Below are 17,316 nucleotides of genomic sequence, written 5' to 3' on the forward strand. Positions count from 1 at the left end.
CACGTGAGGGTGGCGGGTGGGTGCCTGCAAGGCAGGGTGGGAGATGGGCAGAGGGCTCCTGGCAGGGCTGCCCCTCCTCCCTTGGGACACTGTGAGGGGCGTGGCGGTGGCTGTCACGGGCTGGGGGAGCATAAATAACACTGTGGGCAGGACTGGGGCAGCAGGAGGGGGAGCGTGGGGCGGCCACCTCAGAAAGACCCACCCAGGCCACAGAGACACCCAGGGACGTGGGGCCACGAGACACAGACATGGGGACACTTGGGGCCAGGAGGACACGAAAGGGGGTGATGGGCGGCTGGAGACACAGAGGCGGACACACCCAGAGAAATGGGGATTGGTGGGCAGGGCTCTGGAGAGTAATCTCCGGGGCTGGGCTCACCGCCGGGCACTCCTGGGCGGTGGTTGGGGTGTTTGGTGATTATTGCAGTGAGCTTAATTGGCAGCCATTTACTTTCTAAGATGACAAGGTTTACGTGAGAGGCTAAAACCCATTCATACCAAATGAAAACGTGACACGTGTTTCTGATCTTTCCTCCCCGCCTCCCCCCACCCTCCTCTTTCCTTCCTCCTCCCTTCCTCCTCCCTCCCTCCTCCCTCCTTCCCTTCCTCCTTCCCTCTTTCTTCCTTTCCCTCCTTCCCTCCCTCCCCGCATCCCTCCTTCCCTCTTTCTTCCTTTCCCTCCTTCCCTCCCTCCCCGCATCCCTCCTTCCCTCCCTCCCCTTCCCTCCCCCCCTCCTTTCCTCCCCCCCTTCCCTCCCCCCTCCCCCCTTCTCCTCCCCCTCCCTCCCCCCTCCCCTCCTTTCCTCCCCCTTCCCTCTCTGTCTCCCGCCCCTTACTCAGCAGATGGTAAGTGAGCACCTAGTCTGACCATGCTGGGCAGGGTATGGGGAGGATGTTCCAAGGGGAGAAGTAGCCTGAACAGAGGACCCGAGGAGAGAGGGAGTGTGTAGTCCACATGGTCTGACATTCGTATGGTTTGATCGTGGAATAGAAGGAGAATGGCTTGGGTCTGGGCAGACCAGCCGAGACTGACCTGGATTAATGTGTCTGCGGAGTGAGAGCAGGGCACACGTGGTGCAGTGCAGCTGGTTAGGAGGCTGTTACTAGTCCCAATACTGAGGCTTAGTTCCAGAGGAAGGGGACGCTCTCCTGAGCCCGGTATTGTTCTAGGTCTATCATGACTATGTCTTAAAAGATGTTGGTATTGACCCTGGAGACTAGAGGCGATGGTCCTGAGTAAAGATAATAGTTGCTTCAACTCATCGTTGGCCATGGGGAAACGGAAGAAATGGGGCTATAAGACCCTCTTCTCCCTTGAAGACCGTTTTGGGGCAGCTCATGCACCCCTGGAATCAGGCACTTCGGTCTCCCCGGGTTTGTGGGAAATTTGCAGATGGGCAGGCTTGGCAGAACTGCTGCCTCGGCAAAAGGTCAGGATGGGGAACTGGAGGCAAGACCGATGACCCTGTGCTGCCCCTCAGTGCGTGATCCCCGCCTCTGCCCATCGCTTCCTCTGCGACGTTCCACAGCCAACTAATTTCCTTCTTTCCTGAGAAAACAGAATCATGAGCAAGAACTCCCTCCCTGTTTATCTGGTCGCCTCTCCTTACTTTCCGTGGAGTGGTTGGGGTAGAAACCAAGTCTCGACGGGTTGAGGAGTAAAGACAATAAAGATTATAAAACACAGAATGTTTTTTTTTTTTTCCAGTTGCTTTCCTGAGAAGAGAGTTGGTGCTAAGTACAGAGGAAACTGGGTTTATGAGGGTTATTTGTTTTCATTTATTTTAGGATGGAAGAGCCTTGGGCATCTTACATACTCAGAGCAAAGACCCAGGTGAGGGGAGGGTCACTGATAGTGAGACCCGCCCCCCCCCCCCGCAGGAGGTGGAGGATTCACAAGAGGGAAGCAGGTCAGGAGGAAGCAAAGGTCAAGGGTGACAGGGTGGGACAGTGAGGGGGCTCTTACGTGTGTCACTGTTTTCTCTGTAAAGAAGATGAAAAAGTGATGCCAGACATGGAAAGAAGAGGGGGTGGGGTACGAGTTTCAGGCATTTCGTGAAGAGTTGGCAGAGATGCTGTGAGGGATAGAAAAACCGGCTGTTCAGGACACTGAGAAGAAAAGGCAAGTTTCCTGGAGCCCCCGGCTGAGATCAGAGCTGGGATTCGTGGAGGCAGTGGACCACGTGGTGGTATGGTTTCCTCTAGTTCAGGTGTATACTCAGGGCAGGAGTGGAGATGACATACCGCTGCCTGGATCAGGGTTGAGATTCGGCTGGGTGGTTGCAAGGTGAGGACGGGGTGGGGGAGTTGAGGATGGTGGTTGACGTGATGGATCATGTGGTGCAAACTGAATGGAGAAGAAGGAGGTAAAGAGAGCAGAGGGGTCAGAGACGGGGCAGAATCGGGCCAGTGGAGGAATGTGAGATGTTGCTGAGCCTGGTGGTTGGTCCAGCTGGAGTTAAGGAATGAAAGTGCTGGAAGAATGGACATTGCTATCAGAAGGTACAGACCTGAAGTGGACTAGGTCGGGTTCAAGGTGACAAGATCCAGGCTGTGGCCACAGGTGTGTGTGACCGGCTGACATGGAGGGAAGACAAAGGCCTGTGAGGATGGGGCCCTGGATGCAGACGGGGACAGCCAGCCCGGTGTCAGACCGCTGGGGAGTGTGGGTCATCTTGAGACCAGGAAGAAGGTGGTGGCACAAGAGTGACCTGCTGTGTGAAGGCAAGGTCTTTGTGCCCGTGGATAATGGTTTGAAAACTACTGGTTTTCACTGGGAACATTAGAAACACATGCCCTGCCCGTGGGCCCGGTGGTGTCCAGGACTTGAGTTAACGCAGTGCAGTTGGGGGGGCCTGGGTTTCAGTAAAAAGGCAGAAGCGGGGCAGGGTAATGAAGCTGAGGCGGACTTGGTTTCCCGTGGAATAGATACTTCTGGAAAGTTGGGAGTGGAGGCAGTCTGGGTCTGGGAGATGAAGCAGAGATGAAACGTCTCTGGAGAGGCTCAGTGGGAGGAAGAACTTGCGCTTGGGGGGCAGCAGCGGTGACCCGGATGAGAGGCATGAGGGCTTCCAGTTTCGAAAAGGAACTTGGGTCTAAAGCATCTTGTTTGTGTTAGATGCGAGCTGACAGATCGCTGGTGAGAGGCTTGAAGCAGCAAATACTGCTCATGAAGTTGTGGTGGGAGAAACTGACATTTGTAGAGTTTTCTATCTGCCAGGCCCTGTGCTGAGATAATGCAGATTATCTTGTCCTAACTTTAGAACTGCTCCAGGAGGAAGATGTTATTATGGCATCATTTAAGTTTTAAAAACGAGGAGAATCTTTTCTTTGTTTTAATTGAAGGATAGTTAATTTACCATGTGGTGTTGGTTGTAGGTGTACAGCAAAGTGATTCAAGTATACATATATTTATATATATTCTTTTTTAGATTCTTTTCCATTACGGGTTATTACAAGGTATTGAATAGAGTTCCCTGTGCTGTACAGTAGGTCCTTGTTGTTTATCTCTTTTATATATAGTAGTGTGTATCTGTTACTCCCAAACTCCTAATTTATCCCTCCCCCCCTCTCCCCTTTGGTAACCATAAGTTTGTTTTCTATGCCTGCGAGTCTCTTTCTGTTTTGTAAATAAGTTCCTTTGTATCATTTTTTTTAGATTCCATATATAAGTTATATCATATATTTGTCTTTCCCTGTCTGATTTACTTCACTTAGTATGATAATCTCTGGGTCCATCCATGTTGAGTAGCTCTGGGTCTTAATCCTCTTAGTGGTTGCAGTTGGGGTTTGAACGCAGGCAGCAGGAATTGAAACCGTCTCTGCTCTCTGTGTGCCTCCAGGATTCGAAGGGAGGAGCCTTGGTTACTTCCTAGAGTCCCACCTGGCCTGCCCTTGATGGAAGAGTCAGGCTGTTTTGCTGAATGCGCAGATTTTACATTAGGAGTCATGAGTGGCAACTGCAGACTTAACAACGTTTAGCATTTGGTTTATTTTGCTTTTTAATTTGGTTTACACCGTATCATGAAAAGTTTGATAGACTCAGATAGGTAGTGGCTAGTGGTTAACAGTATATCTAAAAATGCCTTGATTTCCCTATGGGGTAACTACTCAGTTAATTGGAAATCCCAGGAGAAGCTGAAAGACTTAATGTGATAGTGGTCTTCGATATGTTAAAGTTTGGTTCATAACATATTTGAAAACACCCTTTGAAACTATAGCTTTTGAATCAGTGTATGCATGTGTAATGGTCTGATACGGTGTGTGTGAGAGTAACATGCTGAAATATGATTTGGGAACCTTCGGGAACTTATTTAATAAAATATATTATTTTCTCCTGGTTGATGTTTAGCCATGTTCAGACCTCTAAACTATTCTTCCTTAATATCTTTCCCTGGGTGTGCTGGGCAGCGCTGCAACTATTAAACTTACCCTCTGGTTGAAATGTTTTGGCAGCCCTTGTTATAATAGGCATTACCTTTGTGACTGGACTGGCGTGGAAAGTTCTTGACCCGGCCTCTACCCAGCTATCGCCCCTTTCTTCATATAGCTATAAATACCACCCACGTAGCTCCTGCGTTCTTAGGGTTCCCAGAAGCAGCTGATTTTATATATATATATATATTTTTTTTTTTTTTTAATTTTATTGAAGTATAGTTGATTAACAATGTTGTGTTCATTTCTGCTGTACAGAAAAGTGACTCAGTTATGCATATATATACACTTTTATATATATTCTTTTCCATTATGGTTTATCATAGGATATTGGATATAGTTCCCTGTGCTATTATACAGTAGGACCTTGTTGTTTATATCCATCGTATATATTCTAATTTGCATCTGCTAATCCCAGACTCCCAGGCCATCCTTCCCCCACCCTCCTCCCCCTTGGCAACCACAAGTCCAAAAGCAGCTGATTTTATAATCTGTAAAGGCTCTTGTGAAATTTTACATAGAGGTTCAACTTTTCATTTACAGTTTCCTAGATTCGTTTCTCTGAACCTTGTTTTCAGAGATTTCAATTGGTTTGAGGCAACAAATTTGAAAAATTTTATCTTTTACTCCTTTTCCTAAGAGAATTGGGAGAATAATAAAGCCAAGTATTTGCTTCTCCCTTTGTCAAAAAAAAAAAGAATAACCACAGCAATAAAATAGCCAACAAATTGAAAGTGTGCTTACTGTGTGCCAGGCATTACTCTGTGTCCATGTTGTTGAATTTGCACAACACAGTGTAATGACTCTTATCATCATTGTTTTACAAGTGAGAGAACGATCTTAAAGCAGATAAGTAACTTGAACATGTAGGTGGTAGAGATGGGATTTGAACTCCTGGGATGTGCTGGAAAGGCTCGCCAGCATGATTTTAGGGCAGAATGTCAGTTGGAAGTTGGGCGATGTTTCTGCTCTTTTTTTTCCCATGTTTTTAAAAAAAGATTACCAAAGGGGCGAGGCGGGGGGAAGGATAAATTAGGAATTCGGGATTAATAGATATACACTATTATATATAAAAGAGATAACCAACAAGGACCTGCCTTATAGCACAGGGAACTGTACTCACTATCTTATAATAATCTATAAGGGAACAGAATCTGGAAAAGAATATATAAATATGTAACTGAATCACTTTGCTGTACACCTGAAACTAACACAGCCTTGTATATCAACTATACTTCAATAAAATGAAAACAAAAACAAACAAACAAAAAGAAATCCTTCCCATATATCCTATGTAACATGTTCATGCACACAGTTCTTTCCTGTGCTGTGGAGATGAGCACAGATTCCTAGGAAAGATGACTAAATTGAGATACTCCTGCACTTTCAAATGCTGGCCCTGTGTGGGGAGCCTTGCTCCGGCTGTGTCTGGGTGTGAGCTCCCTGGCACGGCTGCCTCACCCAGTACCGGATGGAGAGAGGTGTGTGGGCCTACATCCCTTCCACGGGGTGCTGGCAGAACTGGTAGGCCTAGGGTGGGCTTAACTGCCACGTGTTCCTGCCCCAGGTCCCTGGGTTGGCCTCTAGTCCTCTGGCTCCTGGGACAGCGGTAGGAATAAAGGGCTTTCTGTTTGCACATAGCATTGCCCAGTGTAAAAGACTTTCTTTGTTTTATTTTATTCTTTTAAATGTTATTGAAGTATAGTTGATTGACAATGTCATGTTAATTTCTGCTGTAGAGCAAAATGACTCAGTTATTATACATATATATTCTCTTTCATATTTTTTTATTATGGTTTATCACAGGATATTGAATATAGTTCCCTGTGCTATACAGTAGGACCTTGTTGTTTTTCCATTCTATGTATAATAGTTTGCATCTGCTAATTCCAAACTCCCAGTCCATCCCTCCCCCACCTCCCTCCCCTTGGCAACCACAAGTCTGTCCTCTATGTCTGTGAGTCTGTTTCTGTTTCGTAGATAAGTTCATTTGTGCCATATTTTAGACTTCACATGTAAGTGATATCATATGGTACTTGTCTTTCTTTGTCTGACTTAATTCGCTTAGTATGATAATCTCTAGGTCCATCCATATTGCTGCAAATGGCATTATTTCGTTCTTTTTTACGGCTGAGTAATATTCCACTGTGTGTGTGTGTGTGTGTGTGTGTGTGTGTGTGTGTGTGCATGCGCCACATCTTCTTTATCCATTCATCTTTCTAGGCTAAGGGCTCTCTTTGGTCTGGCTTTTCTACTTTCAGTTGCCTGACTGCCTGTTTGGACCTTTGCTTTCTGTGTTGTTTTTACAGTGTCTTAGCCTCTCAGAGTTTAGACTGAAAAGAGTCTTGAACATTATCTGCTTCTGCCTCCTTCCTCCTCATAGATGAGGATGTTGACTCACGGATGTGAAATGACGTGTTCAAAGCTATGGGACTAGCGGCCAGGACTGGGGCCAGTGTCATGACTTCAGGGATTTTCTTCCTGGTGCAGGATGACTTGTCCCCCCCTCCGTTTTGCTTCCCATCTGACCCTGGCTGGCCACCTGTCCTCTTGATCCCCTGGCTTTGCTCCTGCACTGGCTGAGGGAACAGTTTGCTGGTGTTACTCCCAGTTTGGAAATCACTGTGTGACCCCTGCCGAAGTCACTTGGTGCCTTAATGTCATTATCAGCAGGTTAAGTAGGACCCTTATCAAAGGGCGACTTGCAGACGTAAATCGTGTGAACTGGGGACCTGTTTTATTATCATTTAATGGAAGAGACTTTAAAAAATTAATGAAAACAAAGTATAGGGAAAATTATTTGATAAAAGTTTCCCATTGAGTAAGCTGAATGAGGATTCATGAGAAAGTTAGAGAGACCTCAAGCCAAATTGTTATGTAATGTGGTTAATTGGAGAGGGTGCTGTTTTCCTTTTCTGTTCTTTACACAGAATACCTGTTGGATCAAGTTCCTCTCTGCAGGTAGTAACGTAGATTAATTTGTAGGTTCTGCCTTGATCCATTTGAACTTGGAAAGACATGTGCTTAAGTTGTTTGAACAGATCTGATTAGTAAAGTGGAATGGAGAATGTTCAACACTGGGATGTTTTGGAATGAAAAAAAAAATGAGATGCTTGGGTTAAATCTGACTTTTCCATCTGTTAACCTCTTTGAATCTCAGTTTCCCTGTATGTAAAATGGGAAAAATATACTCCTCTTACAAGTGAGAGTTAGGAGGATTAAGTGAAACAGCACTTGTAAAGTGCTTGGCACATAGTAGGTTCTTAATCTGTGTTAGTTTCCTTCCTTCCTAATGGTTTAACGTTTTCTGTTCCATTTAGATATCTGATATCCATGTTACTGGTGAGTCAGAAGACATGTCTGCAAAAGAGAGATTGTTACTGTGGACACAGCAGGCCACCGAGGGTTATGTGGGGATTCGGTGTGAAAATTTCACCACCTGCTGGAGAGACGGAAAACTATTTAATGCCATCATTCATAAATACAGGTATGGAATTCGTTGGTTTTTTTCCCCCTTTGACAAATCTGAGAAGTGTTTCTTTCATTTCCAAATTTTAAAATAACCTTTTATTATTAGACAAGCACTGAATGTGTATGGCAGAACATTAGAAATACGGACAAGTGAAAAAAAATCACATTTCCACTACCCAGAGATCGTCACTCAGATACACAGAGCTATGGTGTGTCTTTGGATTTTGTCAGTGACTTAGTGGAGAATAAGCTCTGATACGTAGAATCTGTAGGTGGAGGGCCAAGATTGTGTATGTAGAGAACTGATGATTAGTGAGGTCAAGGTTCAGACTAAGCCTCACAAGTTTCCATATCGTAGCCTCCTTATCTAGTTACTCTAGTGAGTAGCTGGGTTTAATGATGGCCAACTTTGGGGTGGTAAACAGTTTCCCGGTGAGAATTGTTAACCCCAAGATCTGAGTTAACACTGACATAGCACCTACTAAGTGCCAGGTGCTGTCCTAAGCAGTTAACATATGTTCATTCACTCAGACCACACAGCGTCCCTAAGGGAATCTTGTCATCCCTGAGTTACGGACAGAAACTGAGACCAGAGTAAATACTTGCTTTAAGTCACAAAACCGAGTGTCGGGCTTGGGATTCAAACCCAGGTATTTGCCTGTTGAGTCCACACTCCTATCGCCTTATAAGAAATGAAATCCCTGGAAATTCTTTATTGAAAATGATGCATTGATCTCCATTATTTTTCTTAGTTTTGCAAGGATTATGTCATGTTGTTGAAGAACTGAACATCTTCCTAAATAGAGTAACTCACTAAACTGACAAACTTATTTGATTGCAATAAAAATAATAATTAGGCAGAATAGTTCATATTTTGATAACTTTCTGCATGTGAGGCATTCTGTTAAATGCTTTCCTTATGTTATCTCACTCACCTCCCAGAGTCCCATAAAACAGGAGCTGCTGTCACCCACTTTTATAGATGGGGAACTTCAGGTTAGCCAGGGTCACACTTCCACCAGGTTGCAGAGCTAGGTTCTCACCCAGTCTGCCTGGAACCCCATCTCTCCCTTTCTCTTTCTTCCTTTCTCTTTCTCTCCCCTTTCTCCCCACTCTTTTTTATTTTGGAGCCTTTGACATCTATAGAACTGTACTGAGTCTCCCATGGGTCCACACCCAAGAGTCCCCTTTAAACGCTGTCATAGTCTGCTTCCTTTACAGGACAACATTTCAGTAGAGGTAGGTGTAGATTGCCGAGTTAAAAATAAAAACCTGTGCTTGCCCAGAGTAAAGTGCCAGCTCTCCTTGAGGAACACGGTGCCGAGAGGGTTTCATGGTCACAGACAGTGTGATGATCACACTGTGTCCTGTGTGACTTAGAACACAGGCCGTCGGAAGTCTCACCTGTTCTGTACCTAGGGTGGAAAGGTCTTCTTAGCCTTTGAATGACAGTATTTGGATTGTTACACCAAAGGATGTGTGTCACGATGCATTTTGAGGGTGTGCTCTGCTCTCTGAAGTTTTTTAGCTTAGAAGCAAAACATTTAGAAGCCAGCTGTTCTTCTAAAATAATAGACTTTTAAAAACAACTGGTCTCCAGGCATTGTCTCTTCAATACTTAGGAAGGATTATGAGTAGCAATTGGTATATACCTGCTGTGCGTTTTTATACTTAAATAAGTCACTGCTGTGTCAAAGATCCTAAAATTTCCTGTTTAATGTTACAGAGCTCACGTTGCTTTAGGAGAAGATTTGAATCTTGTGAAAGTGATTTGTTTTGAACTTTTATTTTGGCAGAGTGATCATTTTAGAACATTGCTTAGCTTTAACTTCTTTTTTTAATGGAAGTATAGTTGATTAACAATGTTGTGTTAGTTTTAGGTGTACAGAAAAGTGGTTCAGCTGCATATGTATCTATTCTTTTTCAGATTCTTTTACCTTATAGGTTATTATGAAATATTGTATAGAGTTCTGTGTACTGTCTATTTTGTATATAGTAGTATGTTTAGCTTTAACTTTGAACTTGGATTTCCTAGTGTGCTTTGTTTTCCCTTGTTGGAGTTCATGGTAAAAATACTGAATATCAGGTTTAAATACTTCGAAGATTTCTTTGTTGCTGAAGTTTTGTTGTTACCCTATGCCTAGAATTACTGTGGTTTCTTTTACTAGAAGAAATCTTTCATCTGTAGAACTGTATTTTTTGTAAGTCCTTGGGCCTTTCTTTTTACTTAAAAAACAACTGAGTACTTTTTTTTCCTAGTATGTGTAAGAATTAAGCAGGTGGCATTGAGCTCCACATGCTTTTCTTTGTTGAGAGCCTTGATTTACTCTAGAAACAAAGGAGACAAAGTTATGAACAATTATGAAATCACTGTTAGCAGATTTTTGGCTATTGGGCAGTACTAATCACATTTAGAGAGTAGTGTTTTACTTAACAGTTGTTTTTACTTGATAATTATTCTCTTAAATTTTGTAATGTATTTATTTGGATTCGCTCTGGAAACGTACCCACTTCATTGGGCTTCTTGGATTTTTTCAGATAAAAAGTTTTATTATTTACATGAATTTTATTTGACTTCTGTAATAAAAATCATCTGAGGTGGCACATGGGTTTGGTTTCTACTCAGATGCCAAGTCTAACCATATAGGATACTTTGTTGAGAAGGCCCTTAAGAGGGAAGGAGGGCTTCACAAGAAACAACCTCGTGATTGGGGCCGTGGATGGAAAGAGGGTTATGGTACCCCGATGGAAAGAGGGTTATGGTACCCCGATGTGACAAGGTCACCTGCCATAGATAGAATGCTAGAGATTTCTCTAGAGGTGAGAGGAAAAATAGTGTTTATCATTTAAGAGTAAACCAGTATTATTTGTAATAACTGATTTAGTAAGGTTTTTGTGTACAGTTGTCCCCTTGTATCTGCTGGGGAGGTTGGGTTTAGGACCCCCGCAGATAACAAAATCTGTAGATGCTCAAGTCCCCTGCGTAGCATGGTGTAGTGTTTGCATATAACTTCACACATCCTCCGTATACTTTAAATCATCTCTAGGTTACTTCTAATACCTTATACAATGGAAATGCTGTGTACCTAGTTGCCAGCACACAGCAAATTCAAGTTTTGCTTTTTGGAACTTTCTGGAATTTTTTTTCAAATGTTTTTGATCCGTGGTTAGTTGAATTTGAGGATGCGGAAACCGTAGATACAGAGGGCCAACTGCACTTAGTATCTTCTAAGATTTAGAATTAAGATCTGAAATGGGAAGGTAATAGCATCCTTCAGATTCTGTATTGATGTGAATACTGTCAACAGTTGTGAGTCAAGCACATTAATTTGGATTGACTAGCATATTTCTATTAGTGTCCCCCCATAGATTATGACTTTTGAAAGTGGAGAGTGTGTTTGTTAACCCCAGTAAACAGCACTTTACTAACAGTTTACTTTTATTCTAAAAGTTCCATAGAAGCTTAATTTTCTAAAATTCTGTTTTTCGAAAGAACTATTATATGAAATAAAAATGAAGAGAAATTTTCATAAGACTGATTTATAGATGTTAGGCACTAAGAATGTTCCATGGAGGTGAAAAGAAAGTAACTGTCACATAGCAGGTACCCAGGAAATAGATGCAGGATGTTGACCAGGTATTAATTCCTGTCCTGCCTGTTTTTAATATACGGTAGCTTTTAAAATTATCACAGTCCTGTGAAATAGATGGCACTATTTCCATTGTTATCAATTTGTTATCAAATTGTTAAATTATTAAACTGAGGCTCAAAAGGTAACTCATATGCTCCGTATCACATACGCTTTTAAATAATGGAGGTGATTGCCCTGGATTCTCAAGTCCTCTTATACTTCCGTGTAAATACTTAGGTAATTTCCTGTAGGCAGACTACATATGAAGAAATGGAACTTTTGGCCAGAGAAGCTGTGGTTGTGCATCCTTGAAGACTAATGATATTCAGCAAAGATATGTGAAAATTCTTGATGGATTTAAGAAATTGTTACCTGAAAACTGGGTTTGCCTTTTGGAGGGTGTCCAGCCAAAAGGCACAACCAAACCAAAGATTGGGAAGGATTTATTTTACTTGCAGCAAGTAAGGAGAACACTGGAGATCTTTCCAGAAGCAGTGTCTCCCCAAACAGCAAAATTGGGGAAGTTTTAAGCTAACAGTACATGCATATTCATGAAGGGGCTTGGGTGGTGGACAGAGCCCAAGCTTTAGTTGATTGAAGTCACAAGGGTCAGAAAAGGTCACCATCGTCATCCCTTAGGTTCTAGTTTATCTGGTGGTTGAGCATTTCAGGCTCATCTTCACCATTGAAACAGAACTGGGAATCTTTACAACTGATATATTATCTTTGCTATTGTTACTTCTCTTGCCTGATAACAGGCAATGTTTCTGCTTTCTTATGTTCCATTAAGATCATTAATTACTGAGATCTGTTCAAGGGTAAGCACTGTGGCCAGGCTTAGATCACAAAATGGCTTAGACCAAAAATGGCTCCTCTTATGTCAAGAAAGCCGTGCCTGGTTCTCTTTCTCCGGGGGCCCCCTACCCTATCTGCTTACAAGATGACCAAATGAGTAGTATCATATATAACCGCCAGCTAAGATCTTGGTCCCTTGTAAGAAATTAATGAGGACAGCATTAATTGTTTAACTTAGAATCAGCCATCTCTGAAAATAGCATCACCAACAACAGTAATGTAGTGAGGAAAGTTGTAGATAATATAAGAGGACATTAAAATACTTACTACCAGTAAGAGGAAAATCACAAATGGACTATTCTGCAGTTTTAGTGTGTCATGTCATCCTACAGAGGGTGGATAGCCTGGATTGTGTGATGGATAGTGATGCTGAAAACTCAGCCTCTGTGCACCGGTGCCAAACTGAACCTCAGAGACAGGGTTTTGGGTAGAGTAGGAAAGAATAGCTTCATTGCTCTGCCAGGTAGAGTAGGAAAGAATAGCTTTATTGCTCTGCCAGGTAAAGGGGGCCACAGCAGGCTTGTGCCCCTCAAAACTGCGTGTCCCATCCCAGGAGGATTTGGTGAGGAGTTTTATAGCAGTGGTACAAGGGTGGGGTTGCTGATAAGATTAGGGTGTGTGCAGGGCCTGCACTCCTTTAATCTGGTCTCAGGTGATCTCCTAATCTTGATGAGCTTCTCTGGTTCCTTTAATCTGGCCTCAGGGGGTCTTCTCTGGAATGAAGAATGCTGACATCTTCCATTTATTGGGGGTTTTAGTTCTGTAAAGAGCTCAAAGATGCTGATATGTGTATCCCTTGAGGCGGAACCAGGACCCTGCCCCAGGGCTGCTCCTCTCTTGTCTCTGCATCCCCCTCCCTTCCCTGATTGGCAGCTGTTCGAATCTGCCCTTTGGGACTCAGGGAAGATCATGGAGGCTGAAGTCTGTTCCCTACAGACAAGAGACGGGGGAAAGAAAGGCTTCCACGCCCAGGAGCCCCATAGGGTCCTGCTCGGTTTCAATAGTAAGGATGATAAAGTAATATGATTTAGTAGAAGAGATTACAAGGGATGGTTCTGTGGGTTCTATTTAAATAGGTCACTGATAAATACATTGTTTTTATATTACTTCTGTCTTAGGAAATTCTGTTCCTAATTCCTTCTAGGCACGTCCGTTATATTCAGTTTTCCATGCAAAGGGTTCAAATAATAAAAATACCATCTATCTATACTAGTTTCTGCTTGTTTTGTTTATATAGTTTAAATTTTCTTTAAAGCATATTAAAACCTTTTCACCAAAAACCACAACTGGTAAAACATCTTAGGTAAATAAGCCTCACTGTTGCTCCTTACCTTACTTTTCATTTGAAAGAATAACAAAGCAGACTTGGATTTGATGGACTTAGATGAAAAGGATGTCACAAGTGCATTTGATGAGTAAGGAGCTTAAAAGCGAGAGAGGATGAAGTAGAATTAACTGAGAACCAATAGCCAGGGGATTCTAGGAGTATCCTCTAGACGCCAGTCGACTGATAAGTCACCAGGAGTTAAGACAGACACAGAGGAGTGAAATTCCTGACAGTAGCACACGTTTTTTAGAGGCAGGTGTTAACAGCAGAGGGTTCAGCTGAGACTTCTGTGCTCCCAAGTATGCTCATACACACAGGAAAATGGACTTTTTCCTTTCTGAGAAATAAAGCTCTGATTCCCAGCTTGAATTCAGCCCCCAACTTGTCTGACTTTATCAGTCCCTGCCCTGGAACACTGATGAAAGCCAAGTTACAACTCAGCAGGGCCCAGCATCACTCAGCGTGAAAACATTTCTGTCCGACAGGCAGAGACAAGAATGGGCACCCACGGGCAAGAACAAAAGAGCACAGACTGTGCAGTGGGGCCAGGTGAGCCTCAGGTGGCCACACGTCACGATACTTATAAGTATGTCAGGACTGAAATGCTGGGGGTGTTTTGTAGAGAAATTATTTCAGCTCACTAGTTTCGGCTTGTCCTCTTCTTGTTCTTAATGTATCCCATTCATTTATTTAACTCTCCTTTTCAAGCCCCTGGCATTCTTTTCACAAGCATGTTTTAAATCTATTACCCAAGTAAGACAACATTTTTGGGACAGGTTGTGTTTTAGAAGCATGCCATTTAAATATTTTCCAATTAGGCAGCCAGGAATTTTTCACTTGTCTGAGTGTGCAGTTGGGTAGCAATGATTTTGTTCATTGTCTTCATTTGGAATTAGAATTTAATGGGACCATCGTATTGCATTCTATTCAATCTTTAAAGACACTGTAATTGGGAAGGTTAGGCTGTGAGGCCGTGGTCAGAGTCATCTTCTTTAATAGGACCTGGAGGCTGTGATTCAGCCTCATAGCTGGATTCAGTCACACCTTACAAGCTATACTGGATTGGACTGGTTTAATACTGGGAGGAGGCCCTTTAAGGTTTTAAATGTTCCCATAGGAAGTTGGATTAGTGTTGACTAGGGATTTCTTTTCTCTCAGAACCTCGTCTGCCCTCAGGCTGCAGAACCCAGAGGTACGAGTGTGTGTGTGTGTGTGTGTGTGTGTGTGTGTGTGTGTGTGTACACAGGTAAGGGTTGTATGGCCATGGGCTAGACACAGAGCCTTGATGGTTGTTCATTTTTTCAAAAGTCACAAACATTTCAGTTTGTGAGGCAAAACCAAATTGCTTATTTACCTTACCAAATAAACTTAAAACACGAACTCTGAGGGCATACGTGGGAGACTTGTAAACATTACTACATTTTAAAATCCGTAGGGAGCTCACATGCATGGCTGGTAATGCATCTGTATCCATGAGAGGCGTGTGAGTTAATGTTCATATCCGGTGACAATTTTTAGTATTCTTCTGTGTATTTTTACATGTACTGTTTCCCCTACATGCTGCCTTTGATAAAGAAACGTTTCCTTACTTATTCATTGCATTCTAGCAGATCTAAACCCCTTTCATTTTTAATTCTTCTTTTTAAATTTACCCCTTTATTCATAAATTAATTTTCTTCAGCTTTTAAACTTTGTGCCAGAGCTGAAAGGGCAGGCCTGCCTGTCCCTCTGTTTGGTGTACAAACTGCTAGTCTAAACATGTATGTGTGTTAAGAGTTTAAGGGTAAAAATGACCAAATAAGTGGGCACATTTCTGAGTGCTGTGATCATTTAAGAAGTTAGAATACTAGCAGGGAGGGAGGCCGGTGTCTTGAGATAACAGGTGAGAACGTGCCTGTCACGCCAGCTTTAGGAAGCATGTAATAAATGTCAGTTTCCTTCCCTCCCTCCAGGCTGCTGCTGACCCACTAATAACAGGGCTGTGTCTAGGAGGCTCGGGAGAAGATGGGCTTTGATTAAAGACTCCCCTTACTGCGAACCTGACGCGTTCTTCCTTCATCAGCTTCCCCTCAGCATTCTCTGACCTTCTCCTACCCTGAGATTTCTCCTGCAGTGCAGGACCAGTGGCTGTGTGCTCTCCATCTCTTGTTCTCTGATAGGTCCCTCTGTTTTGTTGCAGCACCTCTTTTATTTTGGCTCATTGACAGATTCATATTCTCAGAAAGAAGTAGTTTAATATTTTCTCCCAGAGTAAATAAGTTGATTCATCCCACACCCTCCCCTTTCTTTTTTGTGGGGGGAGGGTGGTATCTAGCCCCTAGATTTACTTACAATTTACTCTCGTAAGGTCACTTAAATATAGAAACTGAAGGAGTTACTCTGTCAAAATCAATACTATTCTCTGTGTTTAGTAAAGTCTGTGAGGCTGTTATGGGGTTAATTGTTCTTTGTGAAGAAGTGAGAGTCATAATTCATTAGGTATCTTCTAATGTCTCACGTTAGATTCTAATCTTAAAGTCCTAACAAAGCTTGCTGTGAATTATAGTGTTTCTTTTCTTTTTTTTTAAATTTCTTTTTTATACTGGACTGGAGCATAGTTGATTAACAATGTTGTGTTAGTCTCAGGTGTACAGCAAAGTGATTCAGTTACACATATACATGCTTCTGTTCTTTATAGTGTTTCTCTTTCTTTGCTTTCTGCCTTGTTGGTAGGAGAGAGTCACTTTGTAGGAAAAAAAAAAAGAATTTTGGAAGTAAATTCATACATCTCCTTTTGAGAAAAGGGAAAGTTACTTTTATAGTTTGTTGCTACCTTGGAGCTCTTGGCTTAGTTTCTTCAACAATATGTACCCAAATATGAGCATAAAGGACTGTCTACACCCAGTTACACAACTGTGGGTGGGTCTCCTGCACGTTCGAAGTTATTTGCTGGGGGAAGGGAAGGACCATATTACAGGTCTTTTTTTTCCCCTCTTGAGGGGAGGGGGCCGAGGTGAGATGCTTTTTCCCACCAATAAGAACAGTAAGAATATGCTAAGCCTGAACACGATTTAGTCCAAACAGTCATCTTCAGGAATTTGTTATGGTGACTGTCCTGCCGTCATAGACTAAGTGAGGCATCGTTAATGCATGTTTGTGTTGTGTGATGTATCTGAGAGCGGATGGAAGTGACACGGGTGGCTTCGTGCATCTGTGTGTGAGTTGGTGTGCTGTGTGCTGAGCACAGAGGTTGGGCTAAGACTGATGTCTAGGTGAATGGAGTGGGTTTCTCCCTCCCTCCCTCCCTCCCCCCTTCCTTCCTTCCTTCCTTCCCTCCTTCCCTCCCCCGTCCCTCCTTCCTTCCCTCCTTCCCTCCTTCCCTCCCCTTTCCCTCCCTCCCTCCCTCCCTCCCCCTTCCCTCCTTCCCTCCTCCTTCCCTCCTTCCCTCCTTCCTTCCTTCCTTCCCTCCTTCCTTCCCTCCTTCCCTCCCCCCTTCCCTCCCCCTTCCTCCCTCCCTCCCTCCCCCCTTCCCCCTTCCTTCCTTCCTTCCTTCCTTCCTTCCTTCCTTCCTTCCTTCCTTCCTTCCTTCCTTCCTTCCTTCCTTCCTTCCCTGCATCC

At 43.3% G+C, this 17,316-nt stretch overlaps 1 protein-coding gene across 1 annotated transcript in view; it reads left to right on the forward strand.

Annotated features, from left to right (window-relative positions):
- DST (dystonin) overlaps nt 1-17,316 on the forward strand; it is a 491,021-nt gene that overhangs the window by 272,058 nt on the left and 201,647 nt on the right. The window contains 1 exon segment of the mRNA XM_068559249.1: nt 7,755-7,921. Coding sequence (XP_068415350.1) covers nt 7,755-7,921 — 167 coding nt within the window.

Source organism: Eschrichtius robustus, chromosome 12 (assembly GCF_028021215.1).
Source record: "Eschrichtius robustus isolate mEscRob2 chromosome 12, mEscRob2.pri, whole genome shotgun sequence".
Classification (NCBI taxonomy): Eukaryota; Metazoa; Chordata; class Mammalia; order Artiodactyla; family Eschrichtiidae; genus Eschrichtius; species Eschrichtius robustus.